Source organism: Heloderma suspectum, chromosome 12, assembly GCF_057233095.1.
Source record: "Heloderma suspectum isolate Gila_16-S chromosome 12, 16-S_ref, whole genome shotgun sequence".
Lineage (NCBI taxonomy): Eukaryota > Metazoa > Chordata > Lepidosauria > Squamata > Helodermatidae > Heloderma > Heloderma suspectum.
The window spans coordinates 9,412,263-9,432,907 of record NC_139469.1 but is presented as its reverse complement, the minus strand read 5'-3'; the positions used below and the strand labels follow the sequence as shown (position 1 = coordinate 9,432,907).

General features: G+C 45.5%; 1 protein-coding gene across 3 annotated transcripts in view; it reads right to left on the bottom strand.

The window, feature by feature from the left end:
- The window catches only part of SDK1 (sidekick cell adhesion molecule 1), an 851,863-nt gene that overhangs the window by 70,946 nt on the left and 760,272 nt on the right, over positions 1-20,645 (bottom strand). For 2 of the 3 annotated variants that reach the window (XM_084818282.1, XM_084818285.1), the window contains exons 33-35: positions 19,447-19,585; positions 18,443-18,502; positions 13,619-13,720 (exon numbers count right to left, since the gene is read on the bottom strand). In XM_084818282.1, coding sequence (XP_084674408.1) covers positions 13,619-13,720; positions 18,443-18,502; positions 19,447-19,585 — 301 coding nt within the window. The remainder of the gene's footprint in view (positions 1-13,618; positions 13,721-18,442; positions 18,503-19,446; positions 19,586-20,645) is intronic. The other variant, XM_084818283.1, reaches the window with a different exon arrangement.

Sequence of the window (20,645 nt, the reverse complement as noted above, 5' to 3'; positions counted from 1 at the left end):
GTAGAAAATACTGGGCTTGATGAAGAAATAATCTGACCCGGTAGAAGGCAGCTTCCTCTGTTCCTTTAGAAAGTTTGAAAAGCGCTTCTTAAAGAGAATGCTCTCATAAACTGCTTTGCCTGGCTATGCTCACTTCCAGCTGAGAAAGCTCAAGAGAAGGTGGATGTCTGATACAGGCTTCTGCCCCACCCAGAACACCGCTTCCACTGTCATCTTGCTGAAATGTTGCTTTCTAAGAGTTGGGGAGTGGAGTGCTTCAAGTGGATGCAGGAAGAGATTAATGTACAGAACTGGCATGGACATGAGCACCTTGCCAACGGCTGGAAGAATCAGCGCAGAGTGATGGAGAAATTTAGCTGACAGGATAAGAACAGGCCCTTGCTCCGCTTTTCATCAAAAGACTCTTAGGCATTGATCAATTAAACTCAGCCTGATGGCAGGCTAGTAGAGTTTCATTTGCTCTGGTTTTCTCCCCACACCTCGTGTACAGTTTGCATCGCTTCTCCATTTCTATCGAATACACAGTGCCATGGCTCTCTTCCAGAGTTCCAAGATCCTCCTGGGACTCAGGGGATCCTCCTCTTATTTACGTGTCACATTTTAATCCCATCTTCCCACCAAGGAGCTCAGGGTGACTTACTTGGTCCCCATTTTATCTTCATAACAAGTGGGCTAGGCTTCTTTTCCAGGTCTTTAATATTGGTATCTTAATGCCTAAGATTCTTCCAGTATAGAATGGATTACTAGTGCACCCTGATGTTCCACTGTCAATTGTGAAAAATAAGCATTTGTACTTGGATTTTCCCAAACAAATGCCAATCCATGGAGTTTTCTTCAGCTTACAGAAAGGACCCCCAGTGATGAGCCATTTACACAAAAGAGAGAAAGAAGATCTCTTCATGTACTCCTTGCCATCTAGACTGACAGTCAAGAGCTAGTCAATGAGTGAATGATTCAAAGAAAGTGAGATGAACTGATGGCTGATTTGTAACACGTATCTTATCGATTCTACAATTGTCTCCAAATTGGGTCTCTATTGTGCAAGCACATCTATTATTATTATTATTATTATTATTATTATTATTATTATTATTGTCTAGTTTTGTTCCAGTTTCTCAAAGACCTGAAATTCTCAGTCTTGTTTTTCATCTAGGAACAGTAAGGACTACTTAAAGGTTTATTTTTATACGGGTTGCTGACAATGAAGGCGAAAGGAGCCATTTTCATTTCAAGACAGTCGAACCATTTAAAATATACAGAGTCTTCTCCAAATAAATGCATTGCAATAAGGTGCAGTATTGAAGCCCACTGGTTTAGGTGATAGTGATGCTAGTAATGTCTTTATCTAGCACCATCAGTATGTATGGCTTTGGACACAAGAGGACAGCTTCCTGCCTGGAGGAACTTACAATCTAAAATGTGACAGAGGAGAACCACATGGCTTTTAATAAAGGATGATGAAGGCTCATTGTTTATCCATGTTCAAAAACATTATGTTCTGGTTAACACCTTCATGCCCTGCTCATCTTCTCAGGGGAATCTGGGTGGCCACTGTTGCAGTCAGTGTGATGGACTAGGTGAGCATTGGTTGATCTGGCATATTCACATATAAGCCTTACATGGCTCAGGACCTGATGAAACACCTCTCCCAGCATGAAACTGACCCATATACTACACTCTGCATCTAAGGCCCTCCTCTGGGAGCCTCCTCTGATGGAGGCTCAAAGGGTGGCAACAAGGGAGAGAGCCTTCTTGGAGGTGGCTCCCCATTTATGGAATTATCTCCTTGATGAGGCCCACCTGGTGCCAACATTGTCATCTTTTCAGCACCAGGTTACTGCCCTCTTCTCTCAGGCTTTTTGGCAGCACATAAGGGGTCTCTTTGATGGTCTCTGGCTGATTGTTTTAAAATTTTTAGATATATGCTGTTGTTGTTGTTGTGTGTGTGCTATTTGTTCTATGTCACTACATGAATGGTTTATATAATGTATTTTAATTTTTTTTATTTTTGTGATCTGCTCAGAGAGCTTCGGCTATGTGACAGTATAGAAATATAATAAATGACATGACATAAATGAAATATTCTTAGAGAATAACAACAGCAGCCTATATTTTATGGAAATACCATTTCAAGCGGACAGTGACTTAGGCATAACACATACCAGACCTGAACAGTTAGAATCAATGCAATTAGTTAACAGACTCATTTCACCTGAGCAGTTTAACACGGTTGCCCTCCTCTTCAGGGAACAGATTTTGGTATTAATCAAACAGCGATTAAGGAGAGCAGAGTGAGTTCACACTGCCATGACCTACCTACACACCAAGGAAATCCCAGGGTAATTTGCCAGTGGCTTCTACAAGAACTCTTGATCATCACCCGAGATAGCCTGGATAGTTAGTGACAGGGATATTTTGAATTACAGGGTTTTATGCAATCAAGATGCAATGAATATGAACTTGAGCACACTCCGGGAGAGAGCGCAGGACAGGAAGGCCTGGCGTGCTATGGTCCATGGGGTACGAAGAGTCGGACATGACTGAACAACTGAACAACAACAAATGCAATCAAGAAGTGCAGTCTAAGCAGAAAGAAAAGCCAAACAGAAGAAGTTAAATATATTTCCTAGGCCAGATGAATCCGAAAAAGTTGATAGAGTGGCCCAATGGATGTATGTGAAACAAAGCTCTGAGCATCTAGGAAAAGTCTCTCTCTCTCTCTCTCTCTCTCTCTCACACACACACACACACACACACACGTCCAGCTTTTGTCCACATTAGTGGGCAAAATGAGCAAGACTTCAAGCAGCTTTTGGTGACAAAATATCTAGAAACATCCATCCCATTTTAATTATTACACATGGAGCTGGAAAACAGGGCAGCAAAGGCTAAAAGCCGTGGTAGCCCTTGATTATCCTGATTTCAGTTGCAGCCAGTTCAGTTCTCAAAGCAGGGATGACAAACTAAATACCAACATGTGTTATGTCTAGAAAATAATGTAACCTTGTTTATTCCTTGGCATTTTAAAAACATAACTGCTGTTGCTCTTTGCTGCCTGCAGACCCCCCCCCTTCCCCCTCACAAACACACATTTGTGACGATTGGTGTTTGTGCATCTGGAAAAAGGGCAAACTCTATCCATAAGACATTTTATACTTATTATGCTCCTGAAATATGAAGAGCCTATAAAATGATGGATGGATGGCAACCCTAGAGTTAAGCACATGCTTAAACCACCCATTAAAATAAATGGAGCTTAGAAGTGCTTAACCTCGATTGTACTGTGCCTATTATTACCGTTATCCCAGACAAATATTTGGCTTCTGTATCACTGTCAACTAGCCCAGTCACATCTCAGTACAGATCCAGGCAGGTTAACCTTTAACTAATTCATTTACTAACAGGGTGAGGATACAGAGGTGTGTGTTATCGGGGAGGCGGGGGGGAGGTTGGCTACCCAAAATGGAGAGCAATAACCAATGTGGTGCTCTAATCTGCAGTCGTGTCTGCTTTGCACCACAACATCCTGCCCTGCAAACCAGCCAGTCCTGCTTTCTGTATTTCATTTAGTGTAGCATATGGAGATATATCGCTTTCCTTTCCTAATGCACGCTGTAGGACCCCTCAGGAACGTGAGCATTACATTACAAAGTAGCTCCAAAGAATCAACCCGTGCACATTTCATCTATAACAATTATCCAGCTCTGAGGAGCCAAAAGGTAATACTAGGTGAGATGCAACCTCATTTATCTAAAATGCCTCTGACTGTCCAGGGTTCCTGGGTAATTCTAAGTCTGGATATACCTGCTGACAGTTGAAAATGCTACAGTGGGAGGTGGAAGCCCTGCCATTGTTCCTGGGTCGCTGCCTTTGCTGTGGTTTAGTAGCTGCTGCTGCAGAGCCGTAACCACACCAATGGCCACCGTCTTTCTTCGTTTCACTGCCCAGGCATGGTTGGGTGAAGTTTAAAATTTATTTTATTCCCTAGCAAACGGATCCAGCATTGCACAGGTTCCAATAGCCCTTTCTTTGATACAGCGAAGACGTCAAGCAAAGCTACACGACTGTCAATACCGGAGAAATTGTGCCGCCCTGGTGGCCTCCCAAGGCACGACCCCTGCCCTGTGGCACCAGTTACCAGGGGAGGGCTGTTTCAGTGGTGGTGCCCCAGCTGTGGAACACTCTCCCCAGAGAAGCTCACCTTGAGCCAACCCTGGTGACTTTCTGGTGCCAAGCAAGGGCCCTTTTATTTGGCCAGACCTTTTACATTTCCCTTCAACTGTCTTGTTCTGATGGATATGATTTTTCTGCTGCTTTTATGGATCGGCTGTTTGGGGCTTATCTTTATTCATTAGCTCCTTTATGGTGTTTTAATATTTTGTTGCAAGCTGCCCTGATAATGTGCTGGAAGGGTGGGGTATGAATATGAATAAATAAATGCAATCAGAGCAATACCCTCTGCCACTGTCCACCAACTTCTGGCACACAGCCTCAGAAGCGCGTCCTCTGTTGAATGCTCAGTTTCTCCAGTAATGGCCTGCTTCATGTGGCACATCAATAAACGGCCACCCACACAAGCCATCTCTCCGCTTGCTTTTAGCTCCCTGAGTGGTTGTTAAGATCTGTGCAAGGCTGCCTTATTAGGGGATGCATCTGAGGTCTCAGAAGGGAGGTCAGAATGCTGCTACCCTTCTAATAATATTATACCTTCTCATTAAATTACTCCTGATTATAGGCCTAATTTTTTTTTTGGGGGGGAGGTTGTTTAAGTAAAGAAATCATGCTGTTCGTGATCACTGCTAATTTCCTTTGACAGAGAGACTGAGTTCATCTCTCATTGCCACGAGGTGGAGCTAAAACCACTGTGAAGTCAAGATCCTGGCACTTTTTCTGGTGGCGTACAATTGTTCTATTAAACTACGGCAGTACATGCATTTCAAATTGCTAGTTTTCTGCACTTTCCCCTTTTGCCTTTCCTAATGAAAGCCTCCTTCCATCGCCTCATCATTTCCAACCCTCTTGTTGAGGGAGCCAAGGCTACAGGATAGAACTGAAAACGAAAGCAAAGAGGAAAGCAATGCTCCAACAATACTTCAGACTATATGTTAGCAAAACAGGGTGGAAGGGGTCATTTATTGCCAGGGCAAGTCCCTCCACCCCACGTTATGTCCTAGAGTGCAAGCTCATTTGCTTTGTCTGAGAAAACTCAATGTGAGTCAATCAGAACCTGGCATATTACCAGCATATGCACAGTATCTACACAGCCCTGCCCTGTGTTCCATCCCTTGGTCTCACTAGACTGTGACAAAGAGATGGAACACAGGAACTGGCTTTTAAACTCATGACAACAATCCTACAGCTGGTATGAGAATGTACAAGTGTGTGTGTGTTATTTTAGCCCCTACTTAGGTCCTGTTTCTTCCCAAAGCTCAAAACTATAAATCACAGTGGTGTGCCAGGGTCTAGCTAATATGGGAGGCAGACACCTGGTATTGAAGGGGGCGTATGTGCCCCAAAGATTTTGTTAACTGGGATTTTATCATTGGCTGTTTTGAGCACCATTGTGGGCGGGAGGAAAGGCAGGATAGAAGTGGAAGAAATAGCTATGGCAGGGAGAAGACTAGCAGCTACATCTTCTCCTGGCAAAGTATTACTGTGATGAGAAATGCTGTGTCTGCCACCCTCCCCACAGCTGTCAGTGGAACCATGTGGGTCAGAACACAGCACAACCCACAGGGGAAGGGGCAAAGGAGCACAGCGCCACCTCTATGATGTCAAATGTCATGATGGCTGGGCTCCAGGACACCAAGTAATGGAGGGAGATTCCCTCCACGATGCAGAAAAAGCTTATCTTCTGTCTGGAAATTGATGATTTTTGTCCATCCATGTGGATGGAATGTCACTGTAAGGGGAAAGCAGATCAATGGGACATAAAGAGGCTGCATATTTTTAGGCCTCCTTCCAGCTTCACAACATGATAAAACAAGGCACTTTGCTAAGAGTTAAACAAGGAGCCACCGCCATGCCGTGCAACACACTCAAGTCATACGGAGAACTGCTTATGAGTAATATTAACAGCTTAATGAGCTGTTAATGAGGCGCTCAGTCAGCTGCTTCAATTTGCAGTATGATGAAACCAGAGCAAATTATCTCTCTGCATTTTCTGCCTAACCAAGGGGGAATTGAGGGCGGCAGATAAACCTATCCAACATACATCTCAATTTGGACATTTTTTCCTCAGCATATCATTTTAAGATTCCATTCCCTATGTGGAAGATGAGATCCAGTTGCTCTGGCAGTAGAATGTGGAGCTGTTGTTGTTGTTAAAAAAAAAGCTTCTCTTCCCTGCTTCAGTTTGGCCCCTTTCCACTTCTGAGGCTGGATTGCAGCCTCCAGAGACCTGCAAGAATGTCACTTTGAGACATCAGGACATCTTTCCAGAAAGTAGCAAAGGTGCAGCCTTGGACCAACAGAACCATTGCTTTCGTGTGCCTTCTTGAAAGATTATTATGCATGAAGTCTCACCTTCAAATGGACTGAAAAATTATGCCAACCAAAGCAAAGTAGGTAGAGAGCAAGGTACAAAGCACCTTGGAGAGCTCTTTTAGAGTTCTGACTGAAACCCAGAGCAGATTCACCGCCCACAGACATTGGAGCCACCAGCCTCCACTGGTGGAGAGGTGGAAGAAAGAACAACTTCATATTTGATTATTTGCAGTTATTTCTTGGCTTGCCCAACTGTGTTCTACAGATCTCTGTCTCTCTCTCTCTGTCTCTCTCTCTCTCTCTCTCACACACACACACACAGAGAGAGAGAGAGAGAGAGAGAGAATTAACACATCCATAGTAATAGCATAGGGTTCAGGGTATAAATAAGTATAAACTGTCTACAGTCCGAAATACCAAAAACAAAAGGAATGATTTCCAAAAGATATACTCTATCCATGGAAGAGGCGTGGGATACAAATGTATGAATAAATAATATTTTAAAGAAGCACAGCACCTTTAGATATATATTCCTTCATTGTGGTTTTGGTATGGGACTGGGGCAGCTCTCTCGTCTCTTGTGTGGATACAATCTGTGGAAATTGTGCACTTGAACATATAGCACTCATCGGCATGATTTGTCTAACGATGGCAGTATTCGGCTTTTGCACAGACTTCAGAATATGTTTGGCAGCAAGTGGTGTAGAAGAAGAGGCCAGTTGACAAGGGGTGCAGCCCTGCTCCAACATTGGCTTCAGTGGGATTTAAACAGCCTAACTGCATGCAACGTTTGAAGCCAAGGAGAGTTTCTGGGCAGCTGGGATGAGGATTGAGAGAGACAGCTAAGGGATGGAGGGATGTACAGGGTGTAGATGGATCCGTGGCTGAAAGCCTTCCTGAAAGCCCCCACTGATTTCAAGAATTATTATACCATTCTTTAGGCTTCCTCCATGAATTTTTATATAAACAAGGAGAGATTCTCAGAAAACAGAATTCTGTGCTGGATTCAAAGGATCTATACTGTGCATATGGATGGAAGAAGCATATTATGGCATACAAAATAAAGTCAGGAAAGCCGCCAGTTTGACCGGGATCAAAACAGACCAGGTGCCTAAAATGTAGCTTTCACTCTTATCTTCCTTATCTTACCCAGAGTCACTTCCTCAAGCCAGTTTCCATCCATTTCTCTTTGTCAGAAACGCTGCTTGTTCGATTGCTGGTGTGTGTCCTCAGAGAACCTTCTCCTCATTCTTTGCTTGCCTGTTAAAACCTGGACACTCACCCCCTGCCCCCCCTCCAAAATAATAATAAAAAAATAATCCAGGGCTGTTTCTCCTGCTGCAGTTGTCAGGAGAACAGAGCCTTCTGGGATGTACAACCAATGTTTCAGACACAGGTGGGAAAACAGCTGATGGAAAATAATAGGTTCAGCCATTCCTGGGGACATATGTGGTAGGCATCAGCAGGGAAGCGATGGGAAATAATTACAGTTAACAGTAGGAAAACAGATTCGCTGTTGGCTCATTCGGAACATGACTGAAGAAGCAAATTCAGGGCCTGGAATGGGGACAGAGAGCAGCTCCCCCTTTGCCTAGGAAAAAGGAGCGAAGACGGGAGGCTGACTTTTCCAAAAGAAAACTAGACAAGACATTAGCAGGAATCAAATGAGGAGGCTGCATTCCTCAGATCTGCTCTCTTCCTGTGTCCATGATGGAAGCTGCCATCAGAGCACATTATAATTTCCTTAAAATAAATTAAAATGGGGGGAGAGATCTATTTCCCAGCTGCATCAGCTCCCATGAAGTGTGAAGGATGTCAGTGTCATCATCAGTTATAATGATACGTGTCACTCTTGCCATCTCCTTCAAACCAGAGGATTTATCACTTTTTGTTGAAAACAAGGCTGTTTCCCTGCGTGTTTCACCTCCCTCTTTCACCTTACACAAACACATCTCCTCCACATTATGCATACCATTATATTTCCACCAAAGGAGCTCTGCGGGACAGCAAAGAACCAGCGGAGCGTGGGAGCTTGTTAGTGCAGGATTTGTACTGCCGTCTTCTGCTTTATTCACCTTCCTCAATGAGGAGAAGTAAGAGGGCCCCACACCTGCGATTTCTTTCGCGTGACTGTGCACGAGCCATCGCCCTCCCCAGCACCACCACCACATAGCAGCAAGCAAGGCTCGGGCACCCTGCTCCAGTTCTCAGGCAGAGGGAGTTACTGGCCTGATGTGTTTGGCAGGCTGCAGGCTCCCTCTAGTTCAAGCGGAAGCCTGTCTCTGGAAGCGAATGGAGTACGGGTCCGGATTAATACCAGCACCCAAGTCATTGCAGAGGGTGCACCGCTTTTCCCATCAAGGCTGTTGATTTGCTGAACTGTTAAAAGGTTCGTACAAAAGGAAAAGGACGAGGATTGCCAACAGCATCATGTGGCTCCCTTCAAGTTTCTGGTGATTTTCATGTTATTTGCCAAGCCCAGTCATGAGGAAGACAGAGCTGCAGCCCAACCTGAACATGAGGCTCCCACAGCCACAGGTCTCACATGAAGCCTAGGAAGCATGCAGGACAGGCATTTTCTCCCTCCTCGGTTTTTGAGTCTCTGAGGTCCCCAGTCACACGTGCAGCCTCCCATGCAGATGGCTGCTTGAGCCATGTGGAGGGAGCTCTATGTGATGGGCCCACGCAGAGTGAATCAGTGCCCCACAGAGATCCAGCAAGTTTCACCAGGCCATCACAAACATAATACTAAAGGCTCGCCCCCCTTGCCTTCAGCCTCACCGACCACTGAAGTGTGGCCCCCAAGGGCTTCTTTGAAATTGGATTTGGCCCTTGGATGGAAAGCGGTTCCGCACCCCTGCTTTATAGGATTCTTAGGCACTGGTGTGTGTGTGGCTGGGGGTGGACGGGGCCCTGTCTTGAACCAGAGCCTCTGGCAGCAGGGCTCAGACACCTTACTCCTCGTGCCACTGCAGCAGTTCTCAGGCAGAGGGAGTTACTGGCCTGATCAGTACTATGATGCAGAACCACCCTTCTAGAGGCTAGAGATTATACTGCTGCTCTTGGCTGGCTGTATATAGGTACTGATCTAGGCTTCGCGCCTCAGTCTGAGCAACTTCTCCTCAGCCTGCCTCCCTTCCTTCCTTGTCTGCATGCTCTGAAACCTGACCACCAGTTCACATCATCTGTCTCTGGGTCTCTGCCTGTGCTGGAACTGGGCTCCCAGCTGGCGCCGGACTCCACAGCCTGACACTGAGCTTGGTTGAGGTGTGATAAGTTCCAGCAGGAATCTCCCATTTACCTTTAATCTGCCTCTGTTGAAGGAGTATTCCAAGGAAGACTGGATCACAGAGCAGGTGAAGAACATAATGCTCAAAGGGAAACTCCCAACTGTAGGTGTGTGTGTGTGTGTGTGTGTATACACACACACACACATACACCACCCTTCCTCTCAAGGAACACATGAACACCATTAACATCATAACTCTAAAATTGGCAATACACAATAAAATACAATAACACCATCATCACAACACCAAAAAACAGATAAAACACTTGCCTATACCCCAAATGCTTGTACAAATAAATACGACTTTAAAATGACAACATTGTAGGGGACAGCCAAATCTCTACCACAAGGGAATTCCACTGTCAGGGTGCCACCACCGAGCAGGCTTTGCCACATGTAGAAGCCCCACAGGTGACATTCCCCGAGTGCATTACAAGCAAAGCCTCCCCAGCTGATCTTAAATTCCAGGTCGGTTGGTACTGGGGAAGGCAGTCCTTAGCAATTATATGAACTAGTAACACCCTGAAACTTATGTACGCAAAGTGGATCACTGCTCAACATATGCAGGTCATATCTCCATCATGAACTTTTTATGTTATGTTTTGCAGGTGGAAGATGGGCCAGCAGGAAAACTATATTGATGACACCGCACCTTGGGAGAGCACAGCTGCCCTGATTAATTTATGGAGTTTGGGGAAAAGATAACAGAACATTACAGCAATGTTTGAAATGAAAAGGTCAGGAAGAGCTAATAGCTTGTCCAAGGCCCAAGACACCTTGAATTTAATGAAACTGTTATGAAAATAATTCTAGAATTTGAAATGAAACCTTTGCATGTTAAATATGAAATATCAGGGTAACAGAGGTGAAAGCAGACTGAGTTGTACTAGCTGAGAGCACAGATCAAATCTAATGCAGGGACTCCCGCTCGGTAAGGCAGGACAGAATGCAAAGATGGGAGAATACAGTTGCAGGGGGGAAAGACTAATGTGTGAAAATCTGCATGATGGGAGCTGTGTCAGACCTGCACATTGAACACCTGCCTGGGATTGCAAAGCAGGGAGACGGTCAAGCACCTGGAGGCCATAATGTATCATGGATAGGCTGCATTCTTCTGGGCGTGTCGCATGTTGACTAGATCTAAGCCAGTGCTTGAATTACCAAGGTGGGGGGGAGCAGAAGGGCCCTTTGGGAAACCACCATCCACTTTAGGACCAAACAAAACTGGAGACCAAAATGCCCAATGGAATAAAGAGCGCAAGTCTCGGACGTTAAAAAAATATGCACTTTTATTCTAAGGAGTATTTCAATTTTATATTAGCCAAATTATGCACCTTCCCCACACTTCCCCCCCGCCCCCATTAATTCCAACACTGGCTTGAGCTCAGTCAAATGCATAAATCCATTTGTGGAAGTCATTCATTCATACGTATGTTGCATTTGTATCCTTCTCTCCCTCCAAGGAGCTCAAGGCAGTGTATATGTCCCCCGCCCCCACCTTGCAACAGCCTGTGAGGTAGATGAATCTGAAAGATGGTGACAGACCCAATATTATGGCCGTTACGTTTTTTCTATGAACATTCTTCACTGACTTTATTTATTTTTGAATGGATGTATATGGATGGCCTATTACCATGAGCTGAGTAAAGTGTATCACTGTATATCATTAGATCAGTACTTTATGGGCACAGTCACAGGATTTTGGTCTGTATTCTGTCCTGCAGCAGAGCATTTGGTTGACATGGATTTGAACCTGGATATCCCTGCTCCGGGTCCAGCTTTCTGTCTGCTACACTGCACTGGCTCCCAGCGGTCCAATATGAAGTATCAGGGCAACAGACCGCAGAGGTCATATGCCCTCCAACGTTCACACATTCAGCAGGGCATCTACGAAGAGATGCCAGCATGCGTACAGCTGGATACACAGAGGGGCCCCTTTGCTGTCATCCCATTGGGGCCACCAAGCACAGTCCCCCTTCCATGCATAGACTAAATCGGTGGAGAGAAAGGTCTGCAAAAGCCCAGAGGCACGGCGAAAGGCGATCGAGTTGTATTAGGTGGGAGCACAACTCAGATCTAATGCAGGGGATCTCCCAGCTCTGATTTCATCACGCACTACCCATGTTGCTTTCAAGCTTGTCTAAGCTAAACATCATCTTTGTCACAAATGAATGTGACGTAGGGGTGTGCAAAACCCCGCTTACCTGGCTCCGCCGTGTTCCGCAGGTGGGGGGAGGCGATCCGTTCCTCCCCCCGGAATCCTCGACGGGGGGGGGCGATCCGTTCCTCCCCCCCAGAATCCTGCCTGGCTGGCTCTGCTCTGTGGCCAGGCTGCAGAGCCGCCGGTCGGGCCAACCCGCAGCAGGGCCTCCAGCCGCTGCCGGGCTGGTGCGGACGCAAATGGCGTCCTGTGTAGGGGACGCCATTTGTGTCCCTACTCCGGCCCGTGATAACCTACGTAAATATTTACGTAGCCTATCACAGCTAAAGCAGGGATGCAAATGTCATCCCCTATGCCATTTGCATTCCCGCTTTAGCCGTGATAGGCTATGTAAATATTTACGTAGCCTATGACGGCGAAAAAAAAAGGGAACGCAAATGGCGGCTATAGTGGCCACCATTTGCGTTCCCTTTTTTAGCTGTGATAGGCTACGTAAATATTTACGTAGCCTATCACAGCCTCCGCAGGGACGCAAATGGTGTTCCTGTGTTAGCCGGAATGAAGTCCTGGAGAGGCACGGTCATTTTAAAAGGTCTTTTCTTTCTTTTAAATAGCGTTGCTTTAAACGAATAGTTTATCGCTCAGGTACACCTAAGGCAGCCTTCCTTTGGGAGGCCCCTAGGAAGAGGAAGTGCTTTGGCTGAAAGTAAACGGAGACGGAGGATTTCAATTAAAAAAAAACACATAAATATTTACGAAAAATAGTGATTCTTACAGAAGTTATGCAGACTCACAAAGATGGCTGGGCACTGGAATTACAGTTGTCAGTATGGATTTATCGTCATAATTTTCAGAGCAGAAAAAAAAGTGGAGAATTCCAGGGGCTTGTGAACAGCGGAATAGAGCACTGGCCACAAACTGTGGAAGTCAAGCGGCACGGAAGGTACACAACTCGTACATCCCTATCCTGCACCATGAAAATTCAGATTCTGTAACCTACATAAATTGCGCAAATTGAGAAAATGTGTGTGATTTCTCTTATTTTGCATAATTTATCTTGCAGTAATTAGTGTTTTACACAATTTATTCTGATTTGGCTAGTCCTGGGGAGGGACAAAATGTTTAAACTAAAGCCCCACCCTACCCACACAAGATCTTATTCAGCCACACATTTTAAAGTTTATCTTTGTATCCTTATGGACTAGAATCTTGCTTTCTCTTTCTTTTAACAAAATGAAAACAGACAATTTGTAAATAATGCAACATCTTACAGAAGATGGGCAGGTTTTTTAAAATTTAGTGTGTCTTTTTAATAATATGTTGTTCTTTGTTGTTTTGTATTGTCTAGTCAGAAATAAATGTTATAAAACTGGGGGGGGGGGGATGCACACACCAAAAAACAAAATGAAAATGGGGACTCTCAGGAAGCTGAACTCTGTGCCCAATACCTCATTCTGTGCTTCTTTTGTGCAGCCTTAAATATACTAGGTTGCAGCACTAGGATATTGGTCTGGGGTGCTGGCTGTCAAGAGCTCTGCCAACGGGGTTTTGGTGTAGAGCCAAATAGAACCAAATTGGCATTGACAGGATTAGAAGCCTTTCACATTCTCACCATGTTACAAGTTCTGCTGGGAGATCTGTTCGTATCTACTTTGTAAGATTTTAGCAGCCGGTTTACTTACCAGCTTCACCAACAAAGACTTCCACAGGGGCACTAGCAGGGCTCTCCCCAACGATGTTATACGCTGTCATTACAACTTCGTATCTCTTGTACTTTTTCAGCTCTGGAGATGTAAATAATTGAGTTAGAAGCTAGCATCATCCTTAACGTTCCATTTAAAGGTCCTCAACAGATTAAAGGAAAGGCGGGTAAACTGAAAAGTATCAAGTTAGCATTTATTGTGACATTCTAGATGCTGTTGGAGCTATAGGAAGAGTCATTGCTTTGCTTTTATACAGTTTAACTATTGGGGTTTCTCTCCAAAGAATACTGGGAACTGTGATTTGGTGAAGATGCTGAAAATTCTCTCCTGGAGATTCCTCGCTCCCCCGGCAGAACTACAATTGCCAGAGTTCTCTGGGGAGAGAAGTGGACAACTAAAACAATCAGAGGGCTGAAGCACCTTCCTTACAAAGAAAGGCTAAAGCAGCCTTCCCATACCTGGTGCACTCCAGATATTTTTGACTGGGAATGATGGGAATTGCAGTCCAGCACATCAAGAGGGTGCTGGGTTGAGGAAGGGTAAGCTGAACACTCCTCTCTCTCTCTCTGGTTAAGAAAAAAAGGAGACTAAAGGGGAGCATGATAGAAGTTTACAAAGTTACCCACCACACGGTCTGGGGAAGGTGGATAGAGATAAGTTTAGATAATACGAGAACTCAAGCTCATCCAATGATTCAGGACTAGGGATGTACAAAAGTCACTTACCTTTTCACAGGGGTGATTCGCGGTGGGGGGGAGGTGCTCCGCACCTCCCCCCGAAATCCTAACCCGGCCAGCTCTGCTCCGCGGCAACTCCGCGGAGCCACCGGCTGGGTGCATTCGCAGGCGTGTGGAGCCTGCGGACGCAAATGGCGGCGGCTATAGTGGCCGCCATTTCATGTTTTTGGCCATGATAGGCTGCGCAAATATTTACGTAACCTATCATGGCGAAAGACAGGGGCGCAAATGGCTGCCACTATGCCATTTGCGCCCATTTTTTTACTGTGATAGGCTACGTAAATATTTACATAGCCTATCATGGCAAAAAAACAGGAACGCAAATGGCGGTGGCTACGACGGCCGCCATTTGTGTTCCCTTTTTTTGCCTTGGCATCCCTGCATTAACCGTAAGTAAGTATTTACGTAGCCTATCATGGCCTAAATGGGGAAGCGAATGGCGGCTGCAGACGCGGCCGCCATTCGAAACAGCAATGTGAACGGCACCAAGTAAGTGCTTCATTTCGCGCGCCTTTCGCCGGGTGGTAGAGCGGGGGGCTTCATTCTGCAATGGATTTCGGGGGGTAGAATGCACTGGCATTTGGCCTCACTGAGATCTGTGGTGGAATTCTCTGACATCCCTATTCAGGACAGACAAAAGATGTTCCTTCTTCACCCAGCGCGTAACTTGCTTATGGAATTTGCTGCCTACATGATGTGGTGCTGGCCACCAGCTTAGATGGCTTTAAAGGGGAATCAGACAAACCCATGGGAAGAAGAGGATGTCTACCAGCAGCTATTTGCCAAGATAGCTAAATGGAACTTCCATGTTCAGAGGCACTTTGCCACTGAACATCCTTTGCTGGGGAGAAAGTTCAGGAAGAGGGCATATTTCAAGGTTGGATGTCCACTTATCGGGGATGCTATAGTAGTGGACTTCCTGCATCAGTAGGGGTTGGACTAGAGGACCTTTGAGGTCCTTTCCAGGTCTATGATTCCTGGAGGCAACTGCTTGCCCAGTGTCAAAAACAAGATGCTGGACTAGACAGTAATCCCTGCTCAGTAAGGAGGACCCAATCCTAATCCTGCTTGTTATGATGCACTCACAGCAGAATCCATAAAAACCCATCCCCAGAGGCAGCGGGGCCAAGGGCAGCTGTCAGTGAGGAAGACGCGTGCTTGGAAACTCCAGAATTCTGTTGGGGACTGGGCAGGGGATGGTGAGATTTCCTTTCCCTGTGGCAATCACAGCTTGAATGCCGCTGAACACACACAAAACTGAGGAAAGCATTTGAAATCACCAGCGTTGTGTTTGGCCACTGGGCAACTGTTATGAGCTAAAACACAAGAACAAACACTGACAGATGTGGGAAGGGAATGACAGCAGGAAGGAGAAAAAACCAGCTTCAGCGTAATTAATAACCGAAACCGTGACAGGAAGGAGGAGCCCATCCGCGCACGTTCCATCACAGAGGCCTGCAAATACTTGCATTCCTAGGATTTGCATATTCAAATTAGGCCACCTAACTTACAAAGAATATTGATGATCCAGGGGGCCACTGGCAAAATACTTCCTGGCAACTCGGCTGGAAATATCACAAAATCGCGCCGTCACCACTTGGAGGCTCTTTACTTGCAAATCAGTTTTCCCGCTATATGCGCGTTACCCTTTTAGCTTCAGCAACACTCTGGTTCACTGCAAGCCATCATCCCAGGCAGGGTTCCATGAGATTAATAATGAGCCCTTCTAATTTCAGACTTCCTGAAGTATTTACAAGTATTCTGCCCGCGTCTCTGAGTCAGAGGCCAGTGTGTTGCTTGCCGGGTTCAGGAAGAGAGACAAGCTGACAGTATCCGATTTACTACTTAAAGTTTGCCAGCGTAATAAATAAAACTTTCTGATATATTGTAGGAAATTGACATTTTTATGGGAATTTGAAACCCCTGCCAGTTTATACACGAGAGCATTTGTTGTTGTTGTTTTGCTCTTGCAAGGAGCATGATAGATTTCCAAGCTGATATTCCAGAAAATGGCACTGTGTCGTGCCATAGAATCTTGGTCCACTGGGAATAGTGGAGCAGAATCTGGGGATCAGAACATGTTGCCTGGTGGAATGAGCTTACGAAAGTTCATAAGGGCTTAGAGTGGAGAGTTTTCAGTGGGAGGTATGAAAGGAGAATCAGAGCTGGAAGTAGCGGTGGTGAATTACAGGGGGGCCGAGGACAGGAGCAAAGCAGTCCCCCAAACACCAGTATAATCCCCAGGAGGACGAGGCACCTAGCTTGAACTCGACTTGTGGGGGCCCGTAACAGACTACTGGGAGAGGGAGATCAGATGTGCTTGTTCAGTGTATCGTGTGCTCAAAAATGGCACAGCACAATTGTTTCATGGACTCCCTGCCACATGTGCTACAGATATAGGCCCTGTTCAGACATCACGCTAAGCCATGATGGTTAGGAGTTTTGAGCTAGCCACGTTGGCTTAGTGTGATGTCTGAACAGGCATCCGTCCCAGATGTGGTGGTTTATTAACCACGGACTAACCATGTTCACTAACAATTTGCTGCAAGATGGCTAGTGGGCTCTACCATGGCTTAGTGTGATGTCTGAACAGTTCCTGTGGTTAATTGACAGCTGCTATAGAGCTCCACAGCAAGAGTGGCCAAAGAAGGAGCAGCCGCTGAGCAACAAAATGGCTGACAGCACTAGGCACCAAAATGGCCAGCGGCACTGAGCACCAAAATGGCCGACAGCACAAAGACCGCTGGGATGCACAGCCGCCCATCCAGAGGATGAGTTCCTGCAGGAGGGAGGGTGGTTAGAGAATGGTTAGTCGAACTACGTTGCAGAACATGGTTACTTGCATGTGTGGCAGTAGCACTTGTGGTGGTTAGTGGTAACCACCATGCACCATGGTTAGCCTAACAACCCTTCTCCAACGTGAGTCTGAACAGGGCCATAGGGTGTCATGGTGCCAAAACCTGCAGCCTGCAAATCCAGCAGGGGTAACCTTCATCCTTAGCCAGACTACTGGGAACTAAGATGGTTTTAGATGCGGCCTCCTGTGTTTGTAGTTACTGTGTTTTGCTGATTTTAAAGTTTTACTGCGTTTGATACTTGCATTTTATTTTTGTCATTGTAAGCATGCTTGAGGACTTCTTTTTGTCAAAAAGTGTGATACAAAGAAGGGGGAGGAGGAGGAATACATCCAATCATGGGCCTGCTTTCTGCTTTGCCAAATCGTCCCTGCTTTTATATGGATTTATGTTGCACTGAACACTAAAGTGGGAGCTTCTGAACTTCTTGTGCTGATATCACCCTAGCATGCAAAAGCCTTAGGGGTACTTGGAACATGTCTGGGACTCATCCAGAAGCTTCAGCATTCTGGGTTGAACTCCATTCTTACTGGAGGCTAAAAATTCACAGGGGCCCAAGTAGAGCAGACATGCTGGGAATGAAGAACAGAAGCACAATATGTGTGGTCAAATCCCTTTGGTGAGCATGAATGGGGCAGACCTTCTCAGCTTTACTCCACAGTTTGGTGCAAAGCATACTTAGCAGAACAGTCCTCACCAGAAAGCAACTGCCTTTTAGCTTTCTAACCCTATTTCATTCATTTCCAGCAGGAAACACTGCTGAGCTGTGTGCAAACCTTTTCCAGGCCCCTTCTAATCTAGCCCTGTACTAGCATGGCTGCTCAAACATTCTCAGCATTCAAACAAAGGAAATAATGATGTGGCTGAGATGAACAAAACCATCTAATGGCCTGGGAAATACAAACCTAGCAAATCTGAACATATTTTGCCATCGGGCCTACCAATCCATATGAGTTGACATGGCTCCAACAGTTACACTTTGCTTAAAAACAAAACAAAAAATTATCTCCTTCTATCACCAATGTTTGATGAATTGAAAAACAATTTAAACAGATGTGAAATTGGGGAAGCAGAACCATTAACTGAAGGCTTTTTCCTTGACCCAGTAGGGGAAAAGGGAACCTGGAGCGTACATATTCTCAAGCATGACAAAGAGCTGCATCTAAAGACATGCTCTATATGTGTATGTGTGTGTGTGTGTGTGTACTTACGTGTTAATTCATACGTTGTTAATACAGAGCTGCTGTTCACTGTCTCGAAACTGCTTTGGGCTATTCAGGGTAAGCAAAGCAGAAAGTTGTTAGAGTGCAAGGAAAACAGTTATTGCAAATGATGTACAGCACAGGCGTCAGGGAAAAATGCGGGGCACGCACAGATGGCTTTAAGTTTGAGGACCTTGACAGGCAATAAAAGCCACATGACTTTCCAGATAACATGTCAAAAGATCATTTGTCTTGCAGGGCTTGCTCCGCCTCCTGGCCACATAGAGAAATCACATGAACAGGCAATATGAGGGAACGTAAAATGTAGAATCATTGAGCGAGCAAGCACCAGGGAAGCCAGCTCTGGGGGAAGGATAACTCCCCAGGATCCTGCTATATTCTCAGTGCTGCCAGTGTGGGAATGTGTAGGGAATTTGTTATAGAGAATGAATACTTGGGGACTGAAACAGATACACACACACTGGGGAAAACCTGAAATTCTGTGTTTTGATTGTATTTGTTTCATATGGAAGCCTGCACCTTGGTTGGAGAGCGGTACCTCTGATGGCACAGCAAGTAATATAGCAATTCTGTGGCATGGATGTTGCTTTGCTCTTCTCCCTCACCTTTTACTCTCCCCTCCCAATCGATAGAGCCTTTAATTTGATGGACTAGGCAAGCTAGTTTTGGACACCTTATTTACTACCAGGATTGCCACAAGATTGGAACAGCAGAAAGCAGGAAATAATTGAGGATGGGGTAAGTCAAAGAGGAAGAAAAGAGGGAGAAAAGGCCCATTGGATGACCTCACTGGAAGTATCATAAATCTATCAGGTAGTTACGAGAGTGAACTTCAGAGCATGTGCATCAACCATTTTTAACATCTGCCTATCTTAATGCAAATGTCGAACAGTTCAGCCTCCCTTCTAAAGCCTCCAGCATGGAATACTGAGGGGATGGTAAATAATCATATTGCCTTAAAACAACATAAACAAAATCCACTGACTACTCACGTGTAAGCTCTGCTCGTAAAGCTAATGGGTTTTTAACGATTTTAGACTCTGGCCCTGGTCCTGTACTTTCATATTCCAGCTCCCGGTAATAAATGCGATATCCCAAGAGGAGGCCATTCAGGCTCTCAACCTTTGGAGGCTGCAAGAAGTTTCCATTAAAAATAGATTAGGTAAGACTTAGCCAATTAGGTAAAACAACTTAAATGTTTCTGTCAATTGTTCAACTAGCCATACAGCGAGATTCGTTTTAAGACGCTATGAATATACCCTAAGGCTTGCGCAAAATATTGTGCTGCACTGCATGATCAAAAAGGTGTATGCCAGAATCTCTTGCAAAGTCAAGATGGCATGGAAGAGGCAATCCAAGTCCCCTTGGACTGTACAAGCATCCCAAGCAGTTGCGTGGGGCAACATACAGGTTCCCTTCCTATGTCGGAAAGGAGGCTGAGACACAACTTGCAGCCCAGATCTTGGATATGACCTGAGAATTCCATCTCACTATCCTGTGCGATATTGAATAGGAATCCCCTGCCTGAACAACTTGACCCAAGACAAGATGAACTCATGTGGAAGGAACGCTTCCACAGGGAAGAGCAGTAATCTCCCAGCACCATCTTCTGAAATGGTCCCATGAGTTAGTAGCAGAACCACTGCAGAAGAGTGACCAACCCATGCAAGTGGTCTAGAAGGATACAGTTCCCATCAGTATCAAAAGCCACAGGGAGATCCCAGAAAGTCAGCAGGGTTGTGCTCCTTGCTGGTATTTATTGATGTATTTCATTTATACCCTGCCTTTCTACCAAAAACGGCACTCAAGGTGGCTTTCGGAACAATTTAAAATAGATTAAAACAATAAAACTACATTAAGCTACAATAAAAAATATAACAATTACAGATATAAACAGCATCCAACCCACTTACCCACTTACAGGTCAAAGGCTTTCTTGAATAAAGTGGCCTCTGCCTGCCATTGGAAGGATAGCAGGGAGGGAGGGAGCCTAACCTCCCTTGGGAGGGAGTTCCACAGCCTGGGAGCAGCCACCAAAAAGGCCCTCTCTTACATTGCCACCAAACGTGCCTTTGGTAGTAGTGGTCTTGAAAGAAGGGCCTCTCCAGAAAATCTTAAGGACTGGGCAGGCTCATATGGGACAAGGATGTCTTTCAAGTAGCCTGGTCCCAAGCCATATAGTGCTATATAA